The sequence below is a fragment of the Balaenoptera musculus genome, chromosome 11 (assembly GCF_009873245.2).
Source record: "Balaenoptera musculus isolate JJ_BM4_2016_0621 chromosome 11, mBalMus1.pri.v3, whole genome shotgun sequence".
NCBI lineage: Eukaryota > Metazoa > Chordata > Mammalia > Artiodactyla > Balaenopteridae > Balaenoptera > Balaenoptera musculus.
Genome location: NC_045795.1, coordinates 43,501,110 through 43,526,428, shown reverse-complemented (window position 1 = coordinate 43,526,428; position 25,319 = coordinate 43,501,110). Strand labels below are relative to the sequence as shown.

Below are 25,319 nucleotides of genomic sequence, written 5' to 3'. Positions count from 1 at the left end.
GATAGGAAAAAGAGCTATATTTATAAACACAGCATAAAATTACTAACAGAATCCAATGGCCTGATTTTAGTGGATTTGCTGGCATAGGCAAATAAAGTACACTGTACTCCATGTTCCTTGGCTATTTTTTACTGGTCTCATTTCGAATGATTACACAGACATGTATATTCTTTCATTGCTTGAATATTTAGAAGCTGCTATGGCTTCTAAAGAAGAGATGGGAGTTTAAACCTCTCCACCAAACTACAATAACTCCACCAAGTTACTGCCATTCACTTTTTCTTGTGCAGCTTTAATGGATGCTATGTGATATACTCTATAAATGGATCAAGAAAGCAGTCATCCACTCTGCAGTGTGAAAGCAAACTCTGCAAAATGTAAAATAATAGCTTCTTGGAATCCCTTAGCCTCCTGTCTATAAAATGGGGATTTATAATTACCTGTCTGGCTACCATATTAGATTTTTGTTTAGAGAAGTATGATAACAAATGTCAGTTGTTTAGTTGACCATGAACTGTTAACACAATAAAGGTGACATTGATTAATTACATATTTTGAGGGGCATATTTTGACCTATGAAATTCCAAAAATTACGTTTAGTTCTGTTGTTTCAATGATCACTCAAACGAACCAAACTTTACATACATACATATGTACATGAACCCATTCTTAATTCTTTCACTGGTTTGCCAGCATTTTGCCTTTCTCAATTCTACCTGTCCCAATTGATGCTTCCTCCTACCACCTTAATGTTAAAAATATAGAACACAATAGGTGTGTGTGTGTGTGTGCATGTGTGTGTGTGTGTAAAAATGTGAGGACCAGAATTTCAGTTTCCCCACCTTTTCCTATTTTACAGTTTAGTTCAAAGACAGAGCATATAAAGAAGCATGAGTATTAGTGTCTCAAGAGGGGACTATTTTTAGTCTTCAAATTTATTTGAAGGTTTTACAACCAAGCTCAGCAACCACATTTTGAGATGGCATTTTTCCTGACAGTCCCTTGTTTGCAAAGCTTTTATGCATTCCTGGTGGCTCCTCATGCGAATTCCCATGCCTTTCCAGCCAGTGGACCCAATGAAAGATGCATTCATTGCAAGGAGACAAGGAAGTTGCTTTCATTTGTACCCACTGTTCTCAGAAACTGACTTACAAGTATTTATTTTGATTTTAATAAAATATTAGTGACAGTGGCAGTGGAATATGATATGACAGATAAATTTAGGAAATGGAAGAGAGAAGAAAATTAAAAGAGGATAATTATCAATTGATCTCGTTTCTCTGAGAATCCACTAATTCTTAAATTTTAGAGAGCTCTTTGATTTTGAAAGTGGGATGCTCTGCTCAATGTGAAAACCTCATCATGGTGCACATATGCTTCACACCCTCCATGGATTCACTTTGCATTTAAGGGAAACAGTTCAAAATGTAACATACCTCGTGGGGTCCTGCTACCTCCGTGTAGCTCCTGCCCTTCCTCCTCTTCCTCCCTCACTCCTTCACTGACCTTCCTTCTGTTCCTAGAACAAGCAAACTTGCTCCATCCACAGAAGAAAGTTTGGTTCCCAGTTCCTGGCAAGGATGGCTCCTTCACATTCCTTCAAGTGTCAGCTCACAGGTCATCCTTTCAGATGCCTTCTCTGAACTCCAAATTGAAAGCAGCTCTTCCTCTGCTCCTGGCCCAAGTTTACATTATTGTTTTCATTACTTTATAGCACCCACCACTATCTGAAATGATCTCACTCAATCATATATTTAAAATCTGGCACATAAACTCCATGAAAGCAGATTCCTTATCTAGCTTATCTGGGTCACTTCTGAATTCCCAGCACCTAAAAGAGTATCTGTCACATAATAGGTACTTGATAAATATTTGTCATTGAATGAATAGAGTGGAAAGAATTCTGGAGTGAGAGAACCTGAGTGTAAGTTGTGAGCCTGTTTCTTAGAGGCAAGCCGTGTTCTCTAAGTCAGCCTTATTTTCCTCAAACACTTGCCGAGACTAAATGACATAGTGTTGTCTCACACACTGTACATTGTAAATTTTCCTTATCACAATAATCCTATGAGGCTGTAGAATATGGATTATTGTCTCTGTAGTTAAAAGGAAGATTACAGATCACCAGTTTCATCTCCTTTTTTTTTGAACACTATAAGAAAGATATGAAATTATAGTGGATTGGGGGCAGTGTTAAATCTATAACCTGGATTGCCTGGTGGATGGATAGTTAGCCTAGTATATATTCCACATTAGCAGGTGAGCTCAGTTTAAATTCCTACATTCCTACATTTTGTTAAAAGTAATTTCCTTCTTCATTATCCACAAAGAGCTCTTTATTTAGCATTAAAAAGTTAAATTTTTCCAAAACAGAATTTTCTATGTTGAAAGATGGCATATGTTCCTATATTCCTTAGAGGCCTTCATTCAAATGAACGATCTTAGGTGGTAAACCAAACCTACTGAATCAGAATGTGCATTTTAATGAATTTCTAACAGATTTGTATGCATATTAACATTTGAAAATTGGGGATGCTAAGGTTGCCTGACTACTCTCTGAGTAGCCAATCTTTAGAAAATTTTGATTGTAGAGATTCTCTGGGTTATGCTTTCCTCTTTGGGGTTGCTAACTTACTTCTCTACTGGAGGAATAGGAGTTTTTTTTTTTTCTTTTCTTATCATTTCTGCATTGCCTTATACCAGAATTTCTAGAACTTTGGTGGACATTAGCCTATGGGAGCCTTTTTACTTTATTTTATTTTAAATGTTTGGCCCTTTCCTTGCCCTGCAATCTGAAGCTAATGGGTAGGGCTAAGGCATCCATATGTTTAACAAGCTCCCCAGGTGATTAAAGTAAATGGTAAAACTTGATATGCCTCAGTTTATATGCATCGTGCATAAGCATATGTACAATTAAATAGCCGTACAATATATTTATGAAATATATGAGTTATGTTTCAATGGTGAGGTAACATGGTGGCAGTATTTATTTAATGCCCTTTTCGTATGGTCTACTTTAATGATTGTCAATCTAGAATATAATACAAGTAAACAATTCACTTTAGCCCGAGGATTCTGAAGGAATTAGATACTACATAGAAATAATGAGGATATTTTTGGTAGAGGAGCAGAATAACTTAATTTTGAGGCTTTTGGGGAGGAAATTAGTCAGTATTTATTAGTACACATTGTTGCCATAAAACAGTACATCCTGGTGGTGACTCACCAAAAATGCTTCTCACTGACATATTTTGACCTTTATAGCTCTTTGTCCAGAGGGCCAGCCTAATTTAAAAACTGGCAGTGATGATTTTGGACTCACTGTTTTTCACTGAGCTATAAATTATATACAACAATTTATATAGTTTTTAAGCCTTCAGCCTAATGGCCTTAGACAAATTTATGCACACAAATATCATCACTGCAAATGTAGACTATTTCTAACACCCAGTAAGTTTATTTGTGCCACATTCCAGTTGACTTCTCCCATCAAAGGCAAATGTTTCCTGATTTCTAACACTGCAGATTAGTTTTCTATCTTGGGACTCTGTATACCTGAAATCATGCTCTGTGTATTCTTTTGTGTTTGGCTCCTTTCATTAAATAGAATGTATTTTAAGTTATTCATGTTGTTGGGTATAAAGAAAGTTTATTATTTTTTTGTTGCTCTCTTCCATTATGTGAATATAACCACACAACTTGTTTATCCAATATTTTTCTGTGGATAGCATTTGAGTTATTTTTAGTTTGGAATTATTATGAATAAAACTACTATAAACACTGCTAAAGTCTCTTTGTTGGCACATGTTTTCATTTCTCTAGGTTATATACTTAGCAGAAGGGTTGCTGGTCATAGTTTAATTTTGTAAGAAACTGAACCTAACACTTCTCTGAAGGGGTTACATCATTTTTCACTCTTACCAAAAATATATGAGTTCCAATTTCTCCACATAGCCTCATAAACATTTGATACTGTCAGTCTTTTAATTTTAGCCATTTTAGTAGGTGTGAAATGATATCTTATTGTGGTTTTAGCACACACTTCTCTGATGACAAATGATGAGAACCATTTAATATGCTTATTGGCCATTTCTGTATTTTCTTAAGTAATAATTTAAAAAGTCTGTTGAAGACTTTTACTCATTTAAAAAATTGGATTGTTTTCTTTTTTATTGTTGATTTGTAGGAGTATTAAAAAATATATTATCTTTATGAGAGTCATTTTTTGTAAGTATTTTATTCTGAATATTGACTTGTTAATGGTATCTTTTAATTTTGGTGAAATCTAATGTGTATCTATTTTTAAAATTGATAGTGGTTTTTGTGTCCTAAGAAATTTTGCCTAATCCCAAGGTTGTGAAAATAGTCCCACGTTTTCTTCTAGAAGCCTTATAGTTTTAGCTTTTACACTTAGATATATGCTTCATCTAATTTTTGCATATGGAATGAGATGGGGTCAAGGTTCATTTTATTGTTTATTCCATTGATCCAGCACCATTTATTGAATTTCCTTTCCTATTCAATTACCTTGACACTTTTATTGCAAATCAACTGACCATGTAAGTGTGGGTCTATTTCTGAACTCTTATTGTGTTCCATTTAGTATATTTATCCCTACACCAAGACACACTTTCTTGATTCCTGTAGCTAGATGACTGTAAGTCAAAATCAGATAGTATAAAGTCTCTCACTTAGTTCTTCTCAATCATGATTGTTTTTTATTCAGATTGTTCTTCTTCATTGAAGATTGTTCTTGTAATTCAAAATAATTTGTATTTTATAAGAATTTTAGAATGAGTTTGTCAGTTTCTTTTAGAAATCTGCTGGGATTTTGATTGGGATTGTGTTGAATCCTTAGATAAATTTGAGAATAAAGATGGAACCAATATTGAGTCTTTTAATCCATGAATATAGATTTCTCCACTTGTTTGCTTTCTTTAATTTCTCTCAACAATGTATTATATATTTTAGTGTAGAGGTCTTTCACATTTTTCATTCACTTTATTTCTAAGTTTATGATGCTTTGATACTATTGAATATATTATATCCCCCCCCACCATTTTGTTGCTATTATATAGAAACACTTAAAAAAAAAAACTATTAACCTTGTGTCCTGTGACCTTGCTAAATTCACTTATTAGTTCTAATAGTGTTTTGGTAGATTTCAAATTTCTATGTAGATAATCATGTTGTCTGTAAATAATTACAGTTTTATTTCCTCCTTTATAGTCTTTATTTCTTATTTTGAATATGGCACTGGCTAGGACTTCCTGTACGTTTTTGAATAGAAGTGATGTGAGAATATATCCTTAACTTTTTACTGATTTGGGGGAAAAAACATTCAGTCTTTTACCACTCAGTGTGATCTAAGCTGTAGATTTTTCATAGCATTTTATTTTGGCCTCATAGTAAAAGTTGAGAAGAGTTCCCTCTTCTATTTTCATTTAATGTTATTTCATAAAAATGTTTGATTATTATTTTTTTCCTTAAATGTTTGTAGAAATTACTGGTGAAACTATCTGGCACTGGAATTTTCTTTGTGGGAAAATTTTTGGTTAAAAATTCTATTTCTTTAATAATTTCAGTTTAGACCAGTTTTAATAAATAGTGTATCTTAAGACTTTGTCCATTTCATCTGTCTACTTATTATCCTTTTAAGGTCTGTAGGCTCTGTAGTGGCATCTCCTGTTTCGATATTGACTTAGGTAATTTATATTTTCTGTCTTATTTCTTGATTATTCTTGCTAGGATTTATAAGCATATTTATTTGTTCAAAGAATTAACTCTTTAATTTTATTGTTTTTCAATTTTCTATCTCATTGATTATAATTTTCTTTCTTTTTTTCTTCTTCTTTTTCTTTTTACTCTTTAGTTTTAATTTGTTGTTCTTTCTCTATTTTCTTAAGGTGGAAGCTTAGATATTGATTTTTCATTTTTCTTCTTTTCTAGTATATGCTTTTAAAGCCAAACCTTCTCTCTTAGTAGTGCTTTAGCTGTATCATAAAATTTTGATTTTTTTAAACAATTATTGATCAGTTGAAATATTTTAAAATTTCCCCTCTGATATTTTTTAAAACCATGGATTATTTAGAAGTATATTGGTTAATTCCAAGTATTTTGGGACTTTCTTCCTTTTTTAATTAATACCATTTAGGTCAAAGAACATAATTTGCATGATTTCATTTCTTTGGAATTTGAGTCTTGTTTTTTCTACAGCACATGGTCTATTTTGATGACTTTCATATGCATTACAAAAGAATGTATAGTCTGCTGTTGTTAGGTGGAGCATTCTATGAATGTCAACTAGGTGAAGTTGGTTGATAAAGTTTTTCAAAACTCTGTACTGTTACTAAATTTTTTTAATCTACTTCAAAAATCATTGAAAAGTGGATGCTTAAAATCTCACATTATGATTTGAATTTGTCTATTTCTTTTGTTTAGCTTTTTTTTCCATTTTTTCTTCAGGAATTCTGAAGCTTTATTATTAGATATCTACATATTTAGGCTTTTTATATCTTTCTGATCCATTGCCCATTTTATTACCATGAAATTTCCATCTAAAATTCTTATTGTTGTTCCTCCGTATGTCATGTGTCTTTTTTTCTGTGGTTTGTTTCAAGAATTTACTCTTTTATTTTGACTTTCAACTGAGTATGATGTACCTAAGTATGACTTACTTTGTATTTTGCTTAGGGTGTGTTTGATCTGGTTGTTGGTAGCTGTTGTCAATTTGAAAAATTCTTGGCCATTATATTTAAAAATATTTCTTCATTCACTTTCTCCTTTCCATCGAGAAGCTAAATCAAGACCATTTGATACTGTCCCACAGATTTCAGATGCTCTGTTCCTTTTATTTCTCAACCCTCTTCCCCTGACTTTGGGTTTCATTTTGGATACTTTCTATTGACTTATCTTCAAGTTTACTGATCTTTCCCTCTGATGTATGCATGCTCACTGCATGATTTCTTTTTTGATATATATTTTCATTGCAAGCATTTCACTTGTATCTTTTTTTAATAGTTTCCATCCCTCTTTTGAAATTTCACATATTTTTGCAATTGTTGTCCATCTTATTCATTAGAGCCTTTAACATGTTCATCATAGCCTTTTTATAAACACTGCTTGATACTTCTGACATTTAGATAATCTCTGGATCTGCTTATATTGAGTGTTTTTCTCCTGATCAGACATAAAACTTTGTATCTTCTCATATTTTGGGAGACCCTTGGGAGATTTCTCTCAGCTTGTCAGTATGGTTTCCAGCTTTTTGTATTTGAGTTCTATTTTTCTCTCTTGTCCTTTCTGCTTTTTGAGATATGTCTGTCCACTGTAGTGAAGGACTGGAGCACCTTGGAGGGACTTTTCTCGGTTCTGTGGCTTCTCCCCTAACCTTCAGCAAGACAAGGATTTGTATTTGAGGAATTCCCTGGGGACTTGAACAGGGAGAGGGAAGGAGAGGATCTCTCTAGACTGTTTTATACTGCTTTCAATATTCTCTGTGTTACCTGTCTATTCCGTGTATCCAGTTAAGACTCCTGGGGAAGAATTGCCGGCTAGGGGCACCCTTGCTCTGTGGCTGGGACTCCTTGGGATTCTAATATGTCACTCCAGCTTTGACTGGTTGCTTCTGTACTGTAGCAAATTCTTCCTCCTCCTGAGCAGGGTTCCCTTTCTAGTAGGGACAAAAGCAGCCTTGAATCTTTTCTGTCCTATAAAGTATTAATAACTTTTGGAATTTAGCTCTTTTAGGTTTCTTTAAACCCTGTCTTTTCTGCTGGGTCTTAAAAGCCTATAGTTTTATAGTTTACCTGACATGTTCTCATTGTTGAGAGTGACAGTCTTTGGCAATGTTCCACATTCTAACCAGGAGTGAAGTCCTTGGACTAACTTAGAAAACATATTAGTCTCATAACCGAGTGTTGATGAATTAAATAAAATAGATCCTAATGTTTATAAATATAGCCCATTAAAAAATTAAATCCTATTATTCAGCTTTATCCTATAGATATTTTTTACCAGATACCCTTTGAGTGTTTCTTAAATGCAAATACACATTTAAAAGAAGGGTATGTGCTACCACTGAGATAATAAAAAGAATGTGATAGGGCTCTGCAGGCTATGCTAAAAGGTGGATTCTAGTAAATATTTTGAGCAAAGCTTAAAGTTTTAGGAAAGTTTTTGCTTTTCCAAGATGATTATGAATTAAAAACTTGTCACATTCATCCTCAGCTCCCATTCATTGTTGTCTTGTATTATATATTTGAAATGTGGCTATTTTGGGCACATAAGTTAATTTTAAGGTTAGCAAAAATTAACTGTGCTTTGACTGGGTGTTGCAATTTAACAATTCAAACTTATGATTGTTAGGTATTTGTCTTATTTTTCTAATATATTTAACTTTCTTTTTTTTTCTCTTTCTTTTTAGGAATCCTAAAACCAAAACATTGGAACAAAAACAGAAACATGGCTCACCATATTACATTTCTTTGGATAATTTTGGTCCTGCTTCTTCAGAATTCTGTATTAGCTGAAGATGGGGAAATAAGATCAAGTAAGAACTATCAGCATTGTCTTTTTGTTATCAACACATTGATTGTGGAAATCAAATTAGAGGAGCTCTAGCAATGGCTTTAAGGATCTTATTCTTAATTGTCTTTGATGCTGTGATTCCCTAAAATAAATGAATTGCTATGTTACACATTAACTGGGAGGAAAATCTATCAGAAGTCATTTTGAGAAAATTCTATGGTAATAGTGCATTTTATTGACCCAGGCTTTGGAATAAACACTCTGGTATTGAGTCCATGTTCAGCCATTTATATAAGCTTCATAATATGGAGATAAAGTACCTCCTTCACAGGATGGCTATCAGGACCATCCTGTGAGTTTATCTCATAGAGATAATAAGATAATGCATATAAATGACTTAGCATGGTGACATTCAGTAAGTGGTGACTGTTATTCTGATTGCCTGTAGGAAAGCTTGCATGAGAGAAGTAGACCATCCTACTTTTAAAAAGACACTTTTAAAAAGACAGCCTACTTCTTTTTAAAAGTGTGCTTATATGCATATTTTAAAACTCATAAACATAAACCCCCTAACTATAAATGAATTATGGTTTCTCTAACAGTTAAATCAGATGATTTGACAATTTGATTCAATTTGGCTTAAAATTTTTTAAAAAAATAATATTTAATGTTTGCATAACCCTTTTATAGTTTAATCCACCCAAGCACTTTATGGGGTAGATACTCTTTGTTTTTTGAGTGGGAAAAGAGAAGCATAAAATGTATGGGCCTTGCATAGTGTCATACATCTGGTTGGAGCTGTAACTAGTATTTGAACACTTCTTTTCATCCTCAGTGCATTCCTTTTCTATGACACTGGTGATTCACCTCTCTGAGGAGGAGGTTTCTTGGAGTGGTATTTTGTCTGGGGTTTATAAATGGCAGTACTTGCTTTTGTGTGCATGCTCTTGGCTAACCTTGCAGTTATGAAATATATGCCCCATGGCTCTGGAAAGGGGTAGAAAGGGCCAAGAATAACCCTGTAAGAATTTGTAACCACGGATCGAGTGATACACAAACACTCGCAGGTCCAGGCAATAGTGAGCCTCATAGCATCGAGGAAGGGCAACCTCGAAGAGTCCTGCAAATACAACCTTCCTGTCCTTTTGTCTCTCCCACAAAACCCCAATAAAAGCATAACCCTGTCATCCCTGTTCAGCTTCCAAAAATAACAGGAAAACTTCATTCCCTTGGGTTAGAAAATATGCCTTTGGGCAGAATCCCATTTCTGCCTTCCCTACCCCGATGTCTGGCAGTGGTCACCATGACAGAGGTTGTTGGAATAGTGTCCCTCACACCCCCTGCACTGAGACACCATCTGACCTATAGCATCTTAAGATGGTGTTATAATCACAGTTATATTTGTGAGACAAACCCATGTTTTGGCAATTTTTTTTTTTTGGGAGGGGGGGAACTTCTTGACTGTGATACGTGTTCACCTGACAATAGTGTTTACTTCTGCTAGTTACTGTGATAAGTGAGTTGAGATAATGGTGAAATTGAGGCCTCTTCATGGGAGCTTTGTCATCCTCCCAAATATGTAAATGGACAAAGATAAGGAAAAGAATGGAAAGGAAGGAGAGGAAAGGAGGAAGTGAGGGAGGTGAAGAGAGGGAGAGGTTGGTTGATTGATTGACTTACTCCAAGGAGTTGCAAAAATACTAATTGTCACCAAACATTTTTTTCTCCGATACCGATCTTTGCAATTATAATATCTTATTTGCAATATATACAGAAAATAAACCATCCTTATTATAACTTTAAATTGGGCATCCAAACACTACTTAAGGGAGACCATTAACCTGGGTAAAACCACAGGATGTAAAATTTATTATCTCATTACCTTGACTCACCTCATCCTCTTCTAACTCATCATGTCCAAGGACATGGGATCCTTGTCCCATGTAGTATTTTGGCTGCTTTGAGTGCAGAAGTTAGAGAAGAAGGCAGCAAGTACAGCTGTTCCTTCCTGTTGGCCACTTCAAACTGATAGAGATAGAGTAGGATAATTAAATAGTCAGTTTAGAAATCCCACTAGGGGATTAAAGACAGAAAGGGAATTTTAAGGGAGTTTGGGAGACCATTGTAAGCTAATGACCACTCAAGAAAAATATCCAGTAACCTAGCAACAATCTACCCTACCTTGAAGGAAGACCAGGTGCATCCAAGTGCCAGGCACACTCAAGCCACAAACTCTGATAGTTAAAATACAAGACAATAGATGTGGGCTCTGAATCTTATTACATGAAGTCAGGGAGTTAATAGTCCTTGCAGAGTAGCATTTCTGCATGTAACCAAGACAGAAATAGAGGTGAAAAGGGAAAGAAACCAGGTGAAAGGGGATATTATACCCAAACCTGAGATGAATTACCATATTTTAGTATATGTCACCACCCTTTTGCTAATATACATATGATTTAAATAGTGCCATGGCAGTTAGACCTGGTTAGACCGTATAGGGCCAAAGGAGGAACTAGTGATATGAGTCTTGACATCTGCCCAAGAAAGAGGAAGAAGGTGGTCTTCTCCCCTCCCCACTTTTTCTTTGATTATAAAAACGTAGCCCTCTTTTTTCCTGGGGCTCTTTGTTCCTGGGGTTGCACTCCCTTGCCTGCCCGCTTATCTCTCACAAGCATCCTATGCTAATAAACTCACTCTTTGCCTTCCACTTTGCCTCACGCTGAATTTCTTCTGTGAGGAGACAGAAGAACCTGAGCTTCAGTAAGTCCTGACCCCAGGTGAGTGGTTTTAATCCAAAGACAGTGGTTTCGAGTCCCCTCCTAGTCAGGGATCACGGGTTCAAGTCCCACTCTGAGATGTGGGTGGGTTCAAGTCCTACCAGAGAAGGAGTGCAGTTTCAAAACCATTGGAATTACCCAAACAAACCAGTTTGTCTTTGGGGCTGTGTCTGTCTCTCACCTCTGGACCTTTGCACTTGCTGCTCCCTCTGATTAGAATGTCGTCCTCTTGACCTGGTTAAAACTCTGCTTTCTGATCTCAGCCTTCCAACAAAACTGCCCCTGGCTTGACATAGTTAGGTTGCCACCCTCTCCTCAATGTTCTCATAGTTATTTGTACTTTCTCTAACCAGCCAGTTGTCCATCTTAACTAGGCTGGGAGCTTTTTGAGATATCTCAAGTATGTTTGAAGCCAGTACCTAGCATGATATCAAGGACAGAACAGGTATTCAATATATACATACTGAAAGAATGAGATAGGGTTAGAAGCACGTTGTGTACTGTGGAAAAGAGAGTTAAGGAAATCTTTTTTTTAATTGAAGTATAGTTGATTTACAATGTTGTGATAGTTTCTGCTGTACAGCAAAATGATTCAGCTATAAATATGTATACATTCTTTTTTATATTCTTTTCCATTATAGTTTATCATAGGATATTGAATATAGTTCTCTGTGTGATACAGTAGGACCATGTTGTTTATCCATTCTATACATAATAGTTTGTATTTACTAATCACAAACTCCCAGCCCATCCCTCCCCCACCCCCCTTTCCCCTTTGCAACCACAGGTCTGTTCTCTATGTCTGTGAGTCTGTTTCTGTTTCATAGATAAGCTCATTTGTGCCATATTTTAGATTCCACATATAACTGATATCATATGGTATTTGTCTTTCTCCTTCTGACTTACTTCACTTAGTGTGATAATCTCTAGGTCCATGCATGTTGCTGCAAATGGCATTATTTTATTCTTTTTAATGGCTGAGTAATATTCCATTGTATGTATGAACCACATCTTCTTTATCCATTCATCTGTTGATGGACATTTAGGTTTTTTTCCATGTCTTGGCTATTGTGAATAGTACTGCTATGAACATAAGGGTGCATGTATCTTTTTGAATTATAGTTTTGTCCAGATATATGCCCAGTGGGATTGCTAGATCATATGGCAACACTATTTTAAGTTTTTTGAGGAACCTCCTTACTGTTTTCCATAGTGGCTACAAAGAAGATATTTTTTTCTTTTCACACGTGCTTAAAACTTGCCTGGGTATAACTTACACCACAGATAGTCTTTTTTTTTTTTCCTGGTAGAACTCTAAGATGTGCTGATCACATGTTTCCTGGTATCTTGAAACAAGAATCTTTACAGAGAAAGGAATAGCTTTATGCCCTTGAACATAGATTCACTTCACACGAGCTATTGTTTTGGCTACATTTGTGACTGAAGATGAGCAATCAGACCTTTAAACATTCATCTTGCATGTAGTGCAAGAGTGACTGCTTTCGTAATCTTGGTTCATTTACATTTTCTCAACTATATCAAGAACGTGGATCTTTGCTGGTTACTTCAGTCCTGAAGATGGCAGAAAGTTTGTTTTTAATTTCTTCCCCCCATTCATTGGTTTATATAAATTTTTGTAAATATTTCAGGTTAGCATTAAACTAAACATATTTCACTGATAACTTAAAACAATGATGTTAGTCTATAGCTGAAAATCATTCATTTATTAAAATTTTTTGTGTTTTCATTTATTCAGTGGAGAAATACAATAAAATGTTGCTTTATAGTAATACCTGCCCCTACAAAGAGGTATCTAGATATCATATTCATATACAGCATCCATTTTTTATTCCCTATTTTTATTTATTTTTTATTTGGCCACATGGTGCAGCATGTGGGACCTTAGTTCCCAGACCAGGGGTCAAACCCGTACCCCCTGCAGTGGAAGTGCAGAGTCTTAACCACTGGACCACCAGGGAAGTCCCTATTCCCTATTTTTAAAGCTGAATCATTAATATTTAAATTAAGACAAGCTAATTAAAAAATATCAACAAAAATCATAGCCCTCATTTATAAAGTATTTTCATAAGCTAGGCAGTGTATCATAGTTAATCTTTACAAAGCTCTTATGAACTGGTTACTATTATCTTTTTTTAAAAAATTGAGCATTATTGAGGTATAATTGACATATAAAATTATAAGATAGTTGAACTATACATTGTGGCAACTTTATGTATATACATGTGAAAGGATTCCCCCTGTCTGGTTAATTAAAAATTCATGCATTTAAAGCCTCTAATTTTTGTTTTTTATGTAACACATATACTCTGATGGTTTTCTTTTTCACTTAGGTTGTCGTACTGCTCCAACAGATTTAGTTTTCATCTTGGATGGCTCTTACAGTGTGGGCCCAGAAAACTTTGAAATAGTGAAAAAGTGGCTTGTCAATATCACAAAAAACTTTGACATAGGACCGAAGTTTATTCAGGTTGGAGTGGTTCAGTATAGTGACTACCCCATCCTGGAGATTCCCCTTGGGAGCCATGAATCAGGAGAGAATTTGATGGCAGCCGTGGAGTCCATACACTACTTGGGAGGAAACACAAAGACTGGAAAGGCCATCCAGTTTGCCCTTGATTACCTTTTTGCCAAGTCTTCACGATTGCTGACTAAGATAGCAGTAGTCCTTACAGATGGTAAATCCCAAGATGAAGTCAAGGATGTGGCAGAAGCAGCAAGAGACAGTAAAATAACATTATTTGCCATCGGTGTTGGTTCAGAAACAGAAGAGGCAGAACTTAGAGCTATTGCCAACAAGCCTTCATCTACTTATGTGTTTTATGTGGAAGACTATATTGCAATATCCAAAATAAGGGAGGTGATGAAGCAGAAACTTTGTGAAGGTAAGCCTTAATATAATGTGGAAACAAGTAATAATGATGCTTTCTTACATTTTGGTATAACCTGTTCATTTGGGAACTGGGGAAGATGGTTATATTTAATGTCAAATTATTTAAGTTAGAAATGAGGTGAGCATACATTTTTGTGTTATATTTTTCTGGATAAATTTTGTTTTTAGAAACAATTGTTTTCTTATAAAATCTACAGTTGGAAAATATAATATTTTGTGTTTTCCTTTCAATTACAATATGTTTATTGTGGAGATGGTAGAAAATAAAACACCTAAATAATAAAAATATATGTAAACCACACATGATCACATCGCTCCTGTTGACAAGTTTTTGTCTTTTTCATCCTAATCTTTTCCTTTTTTGATTTCAGTGTGTCTGAGAGTTTATTCATGTGCCTAAATAAAGATAATATTGTATATATAATTTCATACTCTATTTTCATATTATTTATACTCTTATTGTGTATATAATTTTAATACTCTATTAATATGAGTGGACAATCTTTTAAGATAATCTATTTAATAATTTCTCCATTTTTGTATGTTTGGTTTATTTCTAAGTTTTTCTAATACAAATAACAGTGAATATTCCTCTATCTAATTCTGAATGGGAATCTCTCATCATTTCTTCAGAAAACAAAGATCAAATTACTAACATTTTTAAAACTTTGGAAGAATGTTAAAAATTCCACTTGAGAAAAACTTAAACTCCCACCAGCAGTGAGGGAACATTTGAAAATACAGTACTTACCAGTCTATTAATTATGTTTATATCATTTCATAAAATCTGACTTCATGTGTATGATAGGTTCCCATGGGAAAGTTCCAGTTTTTGGTAAACATTAATCCTGTTAGTGTATAGACTTGCTTGTGTTCACATTATTTTTGGGGAAGAATAATTTATTCATATCTTTTATTTTTAATATTATAGGCATTTAATATACTGTATACCTAAAAATAATGTTCATGTAGATGGAAATGCTTTTGTCCCAGTTTACCTACAAAATAATACACAAATAGTTTGGTTCACATTTGATAGAAAAATTTCTAAATGATTGTGGCTTAGAAAAAAAATCAATTCCTTCATTTTCTTCATATTTGGGGGGTATGGTAGAGAAAAACATTTTAAAGCTTTTTGGATTATTTCTTTTAAAAAACATGGAAATATTAAACAACTACTTCAAAACAAAGAGAAAAAAAAGCATAGAAGATTATTAAGCATTTCTTTAATAAAACTTTAAAAAAGGTACTAACAAGTAAGTACAAATGGTCATTACAGTTATTCATTTTATGAATCTCTAACAGGAAGACTGTGTTGACTTTTGTTGTGTTGAACAGGTCAAAGGGATTTATATTTTTAATATGTTGTTAGAATTCTTTGGTTTTGAAGCTAGGTATATTTCATTATTAAAATAGACTTTTCATGGTGAAATTTCACTTACCATTCATCTTTTTTCTTTTTTTATAAATTTATTTATTTATTTATGGCTGCGTTGAGTCTTTGTTGCTGCGCACGGGCTTTCTCAGGTTGCGGTGAGCAGGGGCTACTCTTCGTTGCGTTGTGGTAGCTTCTCTTGTTGAGGAGCATGGGCTCCAGGCGTGCGGGCTTCAGTAGTTGTGGCTCATGGGCTCAGTAGTTGTGGCTTGCAGGCTCTAGAGCACAGGCTCAGTAGTGTGGCGCACGGGCTTAGTTGCTCCGTGGCATGTGGGATCTTCTGGGGCCAGGGCTCGAACCTGTGTCCCCTGCATTGGCAGGCGGATTCTTAAACACTGAGCCACCAGGGAAGTCCCACTTACCATTCATCTTAATCCTAAAATATAAATTTGATTAAATATGTTTAGTATTTGCTTCAGAGACTTTTCCTGTAGATCTGTATTTTGGTAAATGCATTCTCTCTATATAAAAATTTTAAAATACACATGAAAGAGTTGCTGTGTGAAAACGGGTATAAATTCTTTCAGCTAAAATGTATGATCTGTAAAAAAAAAAAAAATCAAATTCGAAATCTTGCCAAATATTTCTTCATCTACACTCAGAAAAAGAATGTAAGTAATGTCTGTGTCTATTCAGTTCGCATATTCACTGTACAATAGACATCTTTTAAAATGTACTTTTTGAAATTGTACTTGTGGAAGATATGGGCTTTTTTGCACTTGACTTTTTGTACTGTATTAGATTATGATTAATGCACTAAATTAATGCATTGCTGTATTGCAGCTGCTTCAAATCATGTAATTTGTGTTTGATTATTTAACAAATTCATTTTTTTTTTTTTGGACAAATAGTTAACTTCTACTTTGAGGTGTTTAGCATATAGGATTACTATTTCCTAATATCGTTCCCTTTTATACTGTACTGTGGTTGATCCATGATGTACAAAATATTATCCACCTCTTTGTTCCCACATGGATTATTCCATCTTCATGGACCTACTGTTTCCTCGGAGGTGTATTCTGCAATACACTCCTTATTTCAGGACCACTTAAGAGTGATGCGCAATGATTTCTTTGTTTATCTGAGAGTCTTTCTTCTAATTTGGGCTTAGTTTGTTCTTTCTTAGTTCTTTGACTTGTAAAGTTAGGCTGTTTATTTGAGATCTTTATTATTTTTTAATGTAGATTTTTATTGCTATGAATTTCCTTTTTAGTGCTGCTTTTGCAGCATCCCATAAGTTTTGGTATGTTGTGTTTTAGTTTTTATTTATCTCAAGATAATTTCTAATATCCCCTTTGACATAATGATTGTTCAAGAGCATATTGTTTAATTTCCACATATTTGTGAATTTTCCAGTTTTCTTCCTGACATTAATTTCTAGTTTCATTCCATTTTGGTTGGAACATATACCTGGTACGATTTCAATCTTCTTAAATTTGTTAAGACTTGTTTTTTTTTTTTACCTAACATGTTATCTATCCTGGAGAAGTTTCATTTGTGCTTGAGAAGAATATGTATTCTGCTGCTGTGGTGGTGGGGAGTGGCGGTGGGTCGCTGTTCTATATGTCTGTTAGATCCATTTGGTCCATAGTGTTGTTCAAATTCTCTGTTTCCAGATCTGTTTCCTGACAGATCTTCTGTCTGGATGTTCTATCCATTATTAAAAGTGGAGCATTGAAGTCCCTTACTATTATTGTGTTGTTGTCTATTTATCCTTTCAGTTTTGTCAACGTTTGCCTCATATATTTGGATGCTGTAATGTAGAGTGCATATGTATTTATAATTGTTATGTTTTGCTGGTGAATTGACCATTTTTCATTGTTTAATGTCCTTCTTTGTCTCTTTTGACAGTTTTTGACTAATATAAGTGTCACCACCTTTGCTCTCTTTTGGTTAGCATTTGTATGGAGTATCTTATTCCATCCCTTTGCTTTTATCCTGTGTGTGTCCTTAATTCTAAAGTAAATTTCTTGCAGATAGTGTAGATCTTGTCGTTTTTTTTAAATCCATTTAGCTACTCTATGCCTTTTATTGGGGATTTTAATCAATTCACATCTGAAGTAATTTCTGATAAGGAAGGATTTAATACTGTCATTTATTGTTTTCTGACAGCTTTTTTTTGTCACTCTTTTCTCTCTTGCTGTCTTCTGTGTTTCATTGATTTTTTTTGGAGTGACATGTTTTGTTTCCTTTTAAATATACTTTTGCATATCTTCTATAGGTATTTTCTTTGTGGTTACTATGGGGGTTACATAAAACATCATATAGTTATATCAATCTATTTTAAGTTGATAACTTCAAATGCTCTGTATTTTTGCTTATTCCTGTCCTCTTTACACTTTCTAATTGATGCCACAAATCACATCCTTTTATATTGTGTATCCATTAATACAATTTCACAGTTGTAGTTTATACTTTAGTCTTTTAAATTCTGTATCAGAATTAAAAGTGATTTAAATACCACTGTTACAGTATTACAGTATTCTTGAGTTTGTCTCTATATTTACTTTTATCAGCAAGTTTTATACTTTCCAGTGCTTCTGTGTTGCTGTTTAATATTCTTTCCTTTCAATTTGAAGGACTTCCTTAGTATTTCTTATAAGGCAGGTCTAGTGGTAATAAACTTCCTCAGCTTTTTTAAATCTGGGAAAGTGTTTATTTCTCTTTCTATTTTGAAGGACAGTTTTGCCAGATATAGTATCTTTGGGTGGCAGTTTTTTTTCTTTGAGCACTTTGAATATATTATCCTGTTCCCTTGTGACCTGTGAGATTTCTACTCAGAAATCTGGTGATTGTGTCATGGGGTGCCCTGTACATAGTGAGTTGCTTTTGTCTTGCTGCTTTCAAAGTTCTCTCTTTGTCTTTGGTTTTCGACAATTTGATTATAATGTGTCTTGATGTGGATATCTTTGAGTTCTTTAATCTGCATGTCCATTTCCTTTCCTAGATTTGAAAAGTTTTTGGCTATTATTTCTTTAAACAAGCTTGCTTCTTTCTTTCTTCTTCTTCTGCAGCTCCCATAATCTATATATTGGTCTACTTGATGGTGGGCATAAGACATTTAGGCTTTCTTCAATCTTTGTCATTCTTTAAAATTTTGCCTGGATAATTTCAAAGGACCTGTCTTCAAGTCTGCTGATTCTTTCTTCTACTTGATCAAGGCTGATTTTGAACCCCTCTAGTCAATTTTCCAGTTCAATTATTATTTTCTGCTCCAAAAATTTGTTTGGTTCTCCTTTACATTTTCTGTCTTTTTTCTCACTTTGTTGATGCATCATTTTCTTGAGCTCATAGAACATCCTATGATGTCTATTTTGAATTCTTTGTCAGATAATATACCTCCCTTTCTTTAGGGTCAGTATCTGGAGAGTTATTTTGTTCCTTTGATTGGGTCATGTGTCTCATAGTTTGTTTCAAGATTCACACATTTGAAAAAACCGTTATGTCTCCCAGTCTTTACCAACTGGCTTTGCACAGGGGAAATCCCTCAGCAATCACTCTGGCTAGAGATTCTGAAACCTTTTTTGGAGAGATGTGATTTCTCTGTAATTGTGTGAGCAATTCATTAATTAGAGAGACTGGTTTCTTTTTCAGGAGCTCATAATCTTTCACTCCTTTTGGTGTCTGTCCCTTTGGTGTCTGTCTGTAATACTTCAAGTTCTCTAGTTCTCTAACCACAAGTTTCCCACTCCTTTGTTCTCAGTGACCACCATGTGTCCAGGTATGCTGGTTCCCTGTCACCACCCTTAGTCAGGCAAGACCAGTATCATTCCTTCAGGCAGCCCTTTGAAAATCTAGAATGCTGAATACATGCTCCACTCTTTTCTCTTTCTGAGGGAGAAGTCTCAGGTTGTGTGTCTTCTCTTGATCATGCTGAGCCATGCCAGCCACAACAAGCCACCCTCCCACTCTTATTTGTTCTCAGCAGTCCAGTATCCAAATGATTCTGGTTCCTTCAGTGCTGCAAATGAGGCAAGACAAGCTGAAAGCTGGAGCACTGGATGCATGCTCCCCTTTTCTTTTTCCCTCCTGTGGGAGTCATTACAAGCTAGGGCATCTCTCCTGGCACTTATTTGTGTCAGCTTGGAGAGGGACTGATGTGGGTAAGGTGAAATTATTCTTAATTACCTGTTTCATTGAGGCTGTTCTTGGCTTTGTGCTCACCTGGGGAACTTCAGCTTCCTAACCAGAATCTCACAAAGGTATTTTGGTCCAATCTGTGTTTCAGTGGGGGAATGTGGGTTGGGACTTTCTATTCTGCCATCTTGCTGACTTCACTTCTCTGTTCTTTTATGAGTCAACCAGGCATGGGCTTGGTGCAACAGAATGAGGAGGGAAAAGAAAGTAATTTCCCCTTGTTCTCTGGAAGATACCTTCCTTAGGTGTCTTCAAGGGCTTCCAACAGCTTGTGGCTTGAATGATGGGGTTTCAAGGCCCATATTTTGATTCAGGTGAGCTGAACGTGCCTGTGCACAGGTGTGGGTAGTTAAAAGAGCAGGCCCTAGAAAACTGCCTGTGTATTCTTACTGTTCCATTTTCCACTATCTTGACTTTTGGATGAAGCAGGAAACTTATCTATTTCTTAAAAGAGTATAGGTGTTGACCCAAGAGGGACCAGAGGTCAGAATTAGCAATTAGCTGTGCAAATGTAGCCATATCTTGAGAGACAGAGAGATAGAAAGATGAAGAGATAGAGATAGATAGAGAGAGAGAGAGAGAGAGAGAGAGAGAGAGAGGGAGAGAGAGAGGGATACCACTTGCCCAAGTGGAACTTTGGTGTCTTTCATTCCAAAAAACTTAGGGACATTTTTCCCTCCAGTGCTTTCCACCATGATGCACTTTAACTTGGAATGATGTTCAGGACTTCTGAATTTCTTTTTCTCTCACCGAAAATTACTCATATTTTCTATGACTCTTTGCTTGGTGATTGCTGGATAATTTGATTATCTAATTTAAGTCTTATAATACTTTGTAATAATGGCCTGGTATATTACTCTACCCTACTCAGTTTAACTTGCATTTCAGTAGAAGACATAAAAGGTAAAGGTACACATATCAGGTGCCATGGCCAGGACAACTGAGTTGTTTTTGGAGGTAGTGAGTATTTTAGCTTACATGATTTCATAACATGTATGTGATTAATTTGTCTGCCCTCACATGAAACTCATATTCTTCCCTTCTGCCTCTCCACTATTGGTACACATATGCTTGAATTCACAACCACAGAGATGGGACATTGAAAAATGACAGGTGGGAGGTGGGGTGAAGTTTGGCAGATGGGATATGATGGAGTATAATATTTCATTAAACCTCATAGAATATTCAATAGCTTTGTATTCTATCTGTAGATTAAAAGAATTTAAATCTAATCTGAATTGGTGAAAACCTACATTGTCAAGGGCTTGTAGTATATCCCAAAATATGAATTTTCCATTCATTTAATTAGAGAGGCTAGAGCTATGTTTCAAATAAAGGAATATGATATGTTTATATTTTATGTGAAAAGCAATGTTTGGGTATTAAATTGGAAAAAGTAGGATGACTATGGCATGATTCAGAAAATATACAAATTATAGCATACAGACTTTTCTCTCAGTGTTTATGATTGGATCTAGATGCAGCTGTATAAGTTAATTATTTCTAGGAAAGGAACAAACAAGAAAACATTCACAATAATTTTCTTAGGAATATGTAAAGCTTGTATAAAATGCTCATTCTCCCATCCTTTCTCTCTCTCTAAAATATGATGTATAATAGCTATCACCTAATTACCTATTTTATGCTCACAAGAGCTTCATCCTTTTTAAGTGACAGGTGGCATGCCAGTAGGAGTGAAAATTGGTACAACCACTTTGTGAAAGTCTTTGACATTATCTATTAGGGCAAATGTACTGCTATCTTATGAAACAGTAATTCTATCCTAGATATTTAACTATGAGAAATAAGTTCATATGTTCACCAAAAGACTATTCAAGAATGTTTATAGCAGCTTTATTTAAAATAACCCCAAACTGGAAACAACTCAAATGATTGCCCACAGAAAAATGGATATAAGTACATCATAGTATAATTCATATAGTAGAATACTACAGAGCAATACCATCAACAAAAACCACATCACTCTTATGTGCAAAACCATGGATAAATCCACAGGCATTATGTTGAGCAAGAGAAGTCAAATTTAAAAAAAAGATACTGCATTGTTCATTTATATTAAGTTCAAGAACAGACAAAACTAAATTAATCAATGGGGACAGAAATCATAACAGTGGTGGCTCCTGGTGGTGGTGGTTATCCTCTGTGAAGGATCATGAGGTTGCTTTCAAGGTGTTAGACAGATTCTGTGTCTTGTCTGGGGCTAGCTATGTGAGTGTAGGCATGTGTGGCAATTGAACTATTGTATACTTGAGATTAAGTCATTTTACTGAATGTAGGTTGTATCTTAATAAAAAAGTTTAAAAAAATTCAGTAAGCACAATGTCTACTAAAGTAAAGCACTTGAATGTTTTTTCTTTAAACCTGGGGCCATATGAATATGGTGGCCCAGCCCAATCTCTGGAGTCAGAATGAGATCCGGGTTTGGTTCCTGACTTTGTCAACGTCACTTTCTTGAAGTGAAATCTTAGGCTAAGTGGCTGACTCCAACCTTGGTGATAGAGACCTTATTTTATCTCATTTTATTTTTTTGCAGTATAAATAATAGTAACATTTATTATCTCATACAGTTCCTGTGGATCAGGGACATGGGTGAAGCTGGGCTGAATGGTCCTGATTCAGGTTCTCCCAAGGAATTGCAGTCAAGATGTCAGCTGAGGTGGCAGGCCGCTGAAGGCATGACTGGGGCTAGAGGGTCTGCTTTTAAGGTGACTCACTCACAAGATTGGCGAGTCAGTGCTGGCTATTGGCAGGAGGCTTCAGTTCCTGGTCACATGGACGTCTCCAAGGAGCTGCTGGAGCATCCTTGCAACATGGCAGCTGGCTTCCCCCGAAGTGAGTGGTCCAAGAGAGCAAGGGGGAGCTGCAGCGTCTTTCATGGTCTAGACTTGGAAGCCACACCCCTTCATTTCTACAATATCCTATTGCTTATGAGGGCCAGCCCTGTCAGTGAGAGAGACCGCATCTCATGAACGTTAATATCAGTATGCTAGATGTTAGAGCAGCAGAGGGACATGTTAAGATGCATGGATGTTTGTTTAAAAAAATAGAGTTTGTATGTTAAAATGATGCATAAATGTAATATCTGACAAAAATTCTTCCCATTCAAATTAAAAATGGAACAGAAAAGGAGTAAAGAATGAGTTTCAGGAATTGGACACAGACTATTGTCTGGAAAAGTGTAAAGGCAAGACACACTACCTTTCTCCATCTATAGTATGTAGTCAGAGTAAAGAATAACTTAGAAACATTTCAGACTTCCCTGGTGGCACAGTGGTTAAGAATCCACCTGCCAGTGCATAGGACATGGGTTCGAGCCCTAGTCTGTGAAGATCCCACATGCCACAGAGCAACTAAGCCCGTGTGCCACACTACTGAGCCCGCGTGCCGCAACTACTGAAGCCCATGTGCCTAGAGCCCATGCTCCACAATAAGAGAAGCCACTGCAATGAGAAGCCCGCACACCACAATGAAGAGTAGCCCTCGCTCACCGCAACTAGAGAAAGCCCACGAGCAGCAACAAAGACCCAATGCAGCCAAAAAAAAAAAAAAAAAAAAAAAAAAAAGCATTTCATTACATAATCAATGGTTTTACAATGAAAAATGGCAAAACCAGATGAGTTATTCTGTAATTTTGTAAGCCTTTAAAATTGTATTCTCCTTAGCTATTTTTTAAGACAAGGATGGGTTTCCATTTCTTATATTTTTTTCTTAGTGTTGGAAAATAATATATTCTATGTTAGTGAGGCTACTTACTGGTGAAAAAGATTTTGACTTTTCTGGTTTGTGCATAAGTTGTACTTAAGGCTAATTGGAGTTTATTGATCCCATTGACTCACCACTGAAAGGAGTGTTATAAAAATCTGCACTTACTATGTCCTACTGTCAGCCATGCGTTTGGCAGACACCTTCCTCTGATGAAGGATTCTAAATCAACCTATATTTCAAGACAGTGGGATTACTTGCTGGTAAAAGAGAATGAGATCATTCAGTCATGTGATGAGAAAAGAAACTTTGTGAAGTTGGGCTTTAGTAAGAGAATTTCTGCTTGGATAATTTATTTCAGATTTGCTATTGTTATTTTAGTGTATTTCCAATATGATGGGATGGAATCTAAGTTATCACAATCTTGGTGAATGTGCCTCCTTCTTTATGAATTTGTACATGATGTTAAAGTCCATGGTGATATAATAGACCTTCAGGAAGGCAAATGTTTTAAATTGCCACTGCACGCCATTGAGGGTTGTGTATCTTTGGCACCTATACTCATGTTTGCCTTACCATTAAAACGAAGTTCAATCCAGGAAAGTTTAAAGAAGCTAGCTTGCACAGACCTAAACTGTACCAGGGGCACCGTAGACAACTATGTTTTATTGGATTATCGGGTCTGGATCACTAAAATTACTTTTGGTCTCTGACCACAAATCTCCTTATAAAATTCCCAGTTGTCAGTAAAATATGTGACTTCTGCAGAGGGCTGACTTACAAACAATCTTGCAATTGGATTAAGTAGGCACTTACAAACTAGGCTAGGTGTGATCTGGAATAATGTGTTCATTATTAATTAATATGATAGTCCCCCTATCATATTAACTTACAAGTAGAAAGCTGTAGCTAGACACATGTGATTTCCCTGGTTAGACTCAAGAGATACACAGTTTTTGTGTTCTTGTCCATGGCAGGATTTTAAATAAAACACATTTTTATGATCCTAATAAGACTGAATTACTTATACTATTAAGCCCTGGGATTTAACACAAAGGAAATTATTACTGGACCCCAGTGTTTAAAATAAGTGGACTAATGTGTGCTCCACCCCAGAAAGTGTTCCTTTTCTGAATACTCTCTGAACATATTAGAGTCAAATAAAATTATAACTGTGTAGTCTGTGTAGGAAACCATTTGTGAACTTAGGGCTTTGAGGTTTTTTTTGGTTCTTGCTTCTGAAGGCACTCCTTTAAACTAACTTGCTTTATCTAGATTGTTCTACTTACCTGTTATATGTGTTATAGCAAGTCCCAACTGACTCTCTCTTAGCATTTGATTTTCCTGGTACTTAAAATGACAGCTTCCAAGTTCCAGTTTTTAATTCCAGTTTCCATTCCCCTCTTTGTATGTGTTTGTATAGTTATACATAGATTTCTTTTTTTCTACACAATAGGGAAGTTAATTATTGACCTCTGTTTCCCTAGAAGTTTGTGGAAGAATTGTTGGTTGGTAATCAAAGTAGCTTTTTCTTTTTTTTTAACTTTTTAAAAAAAATATTTTATTTATTTATTTATTTTTATATTTATTTTTGGCTGTGTTGGGTCTTCGTTTCTGTGCGAGGGCTTCCTCTAGTTGCGACAAGCGGGGGCCACTCTTCATCGCAGTGCGCGGGCCTCTTCACTATCGCCTCTTCACTATCGCAGCCTCTCTTGTTGCGGCTCCAGACGCGCAGGCTCAGTAACTGTGGCTCACGGGCCCAGTTGCCCCGCGGCATGTGGGATCTTCCCAGACCAGGGCTCAAATCCAT

General features: G+C 35.5%; 1 protein-coding gene across 1 annotated transcript in view; it reads left to right on the top strand.

The window, feature by feature from the left end:
- The window catches only part of COL21A1 (collagen type XXI alpha 1 chain), a 183,440-nt gene that overhangs the window by 41,093 nt on the left and 117,028 nt on the right, over nt 1–25,319 (top strand). The window contains 2 exon segments of the mRNA XM_036870157.1: nt 8,423–8,548; nt 13,655–14,206. Coding sequence (XP_036726052.1) covers nt 8,461–8,548; nt 13,655–14,206 — 640 coding nt within the window. The 5' untranslated portion in view covers nt 8,423–8,460.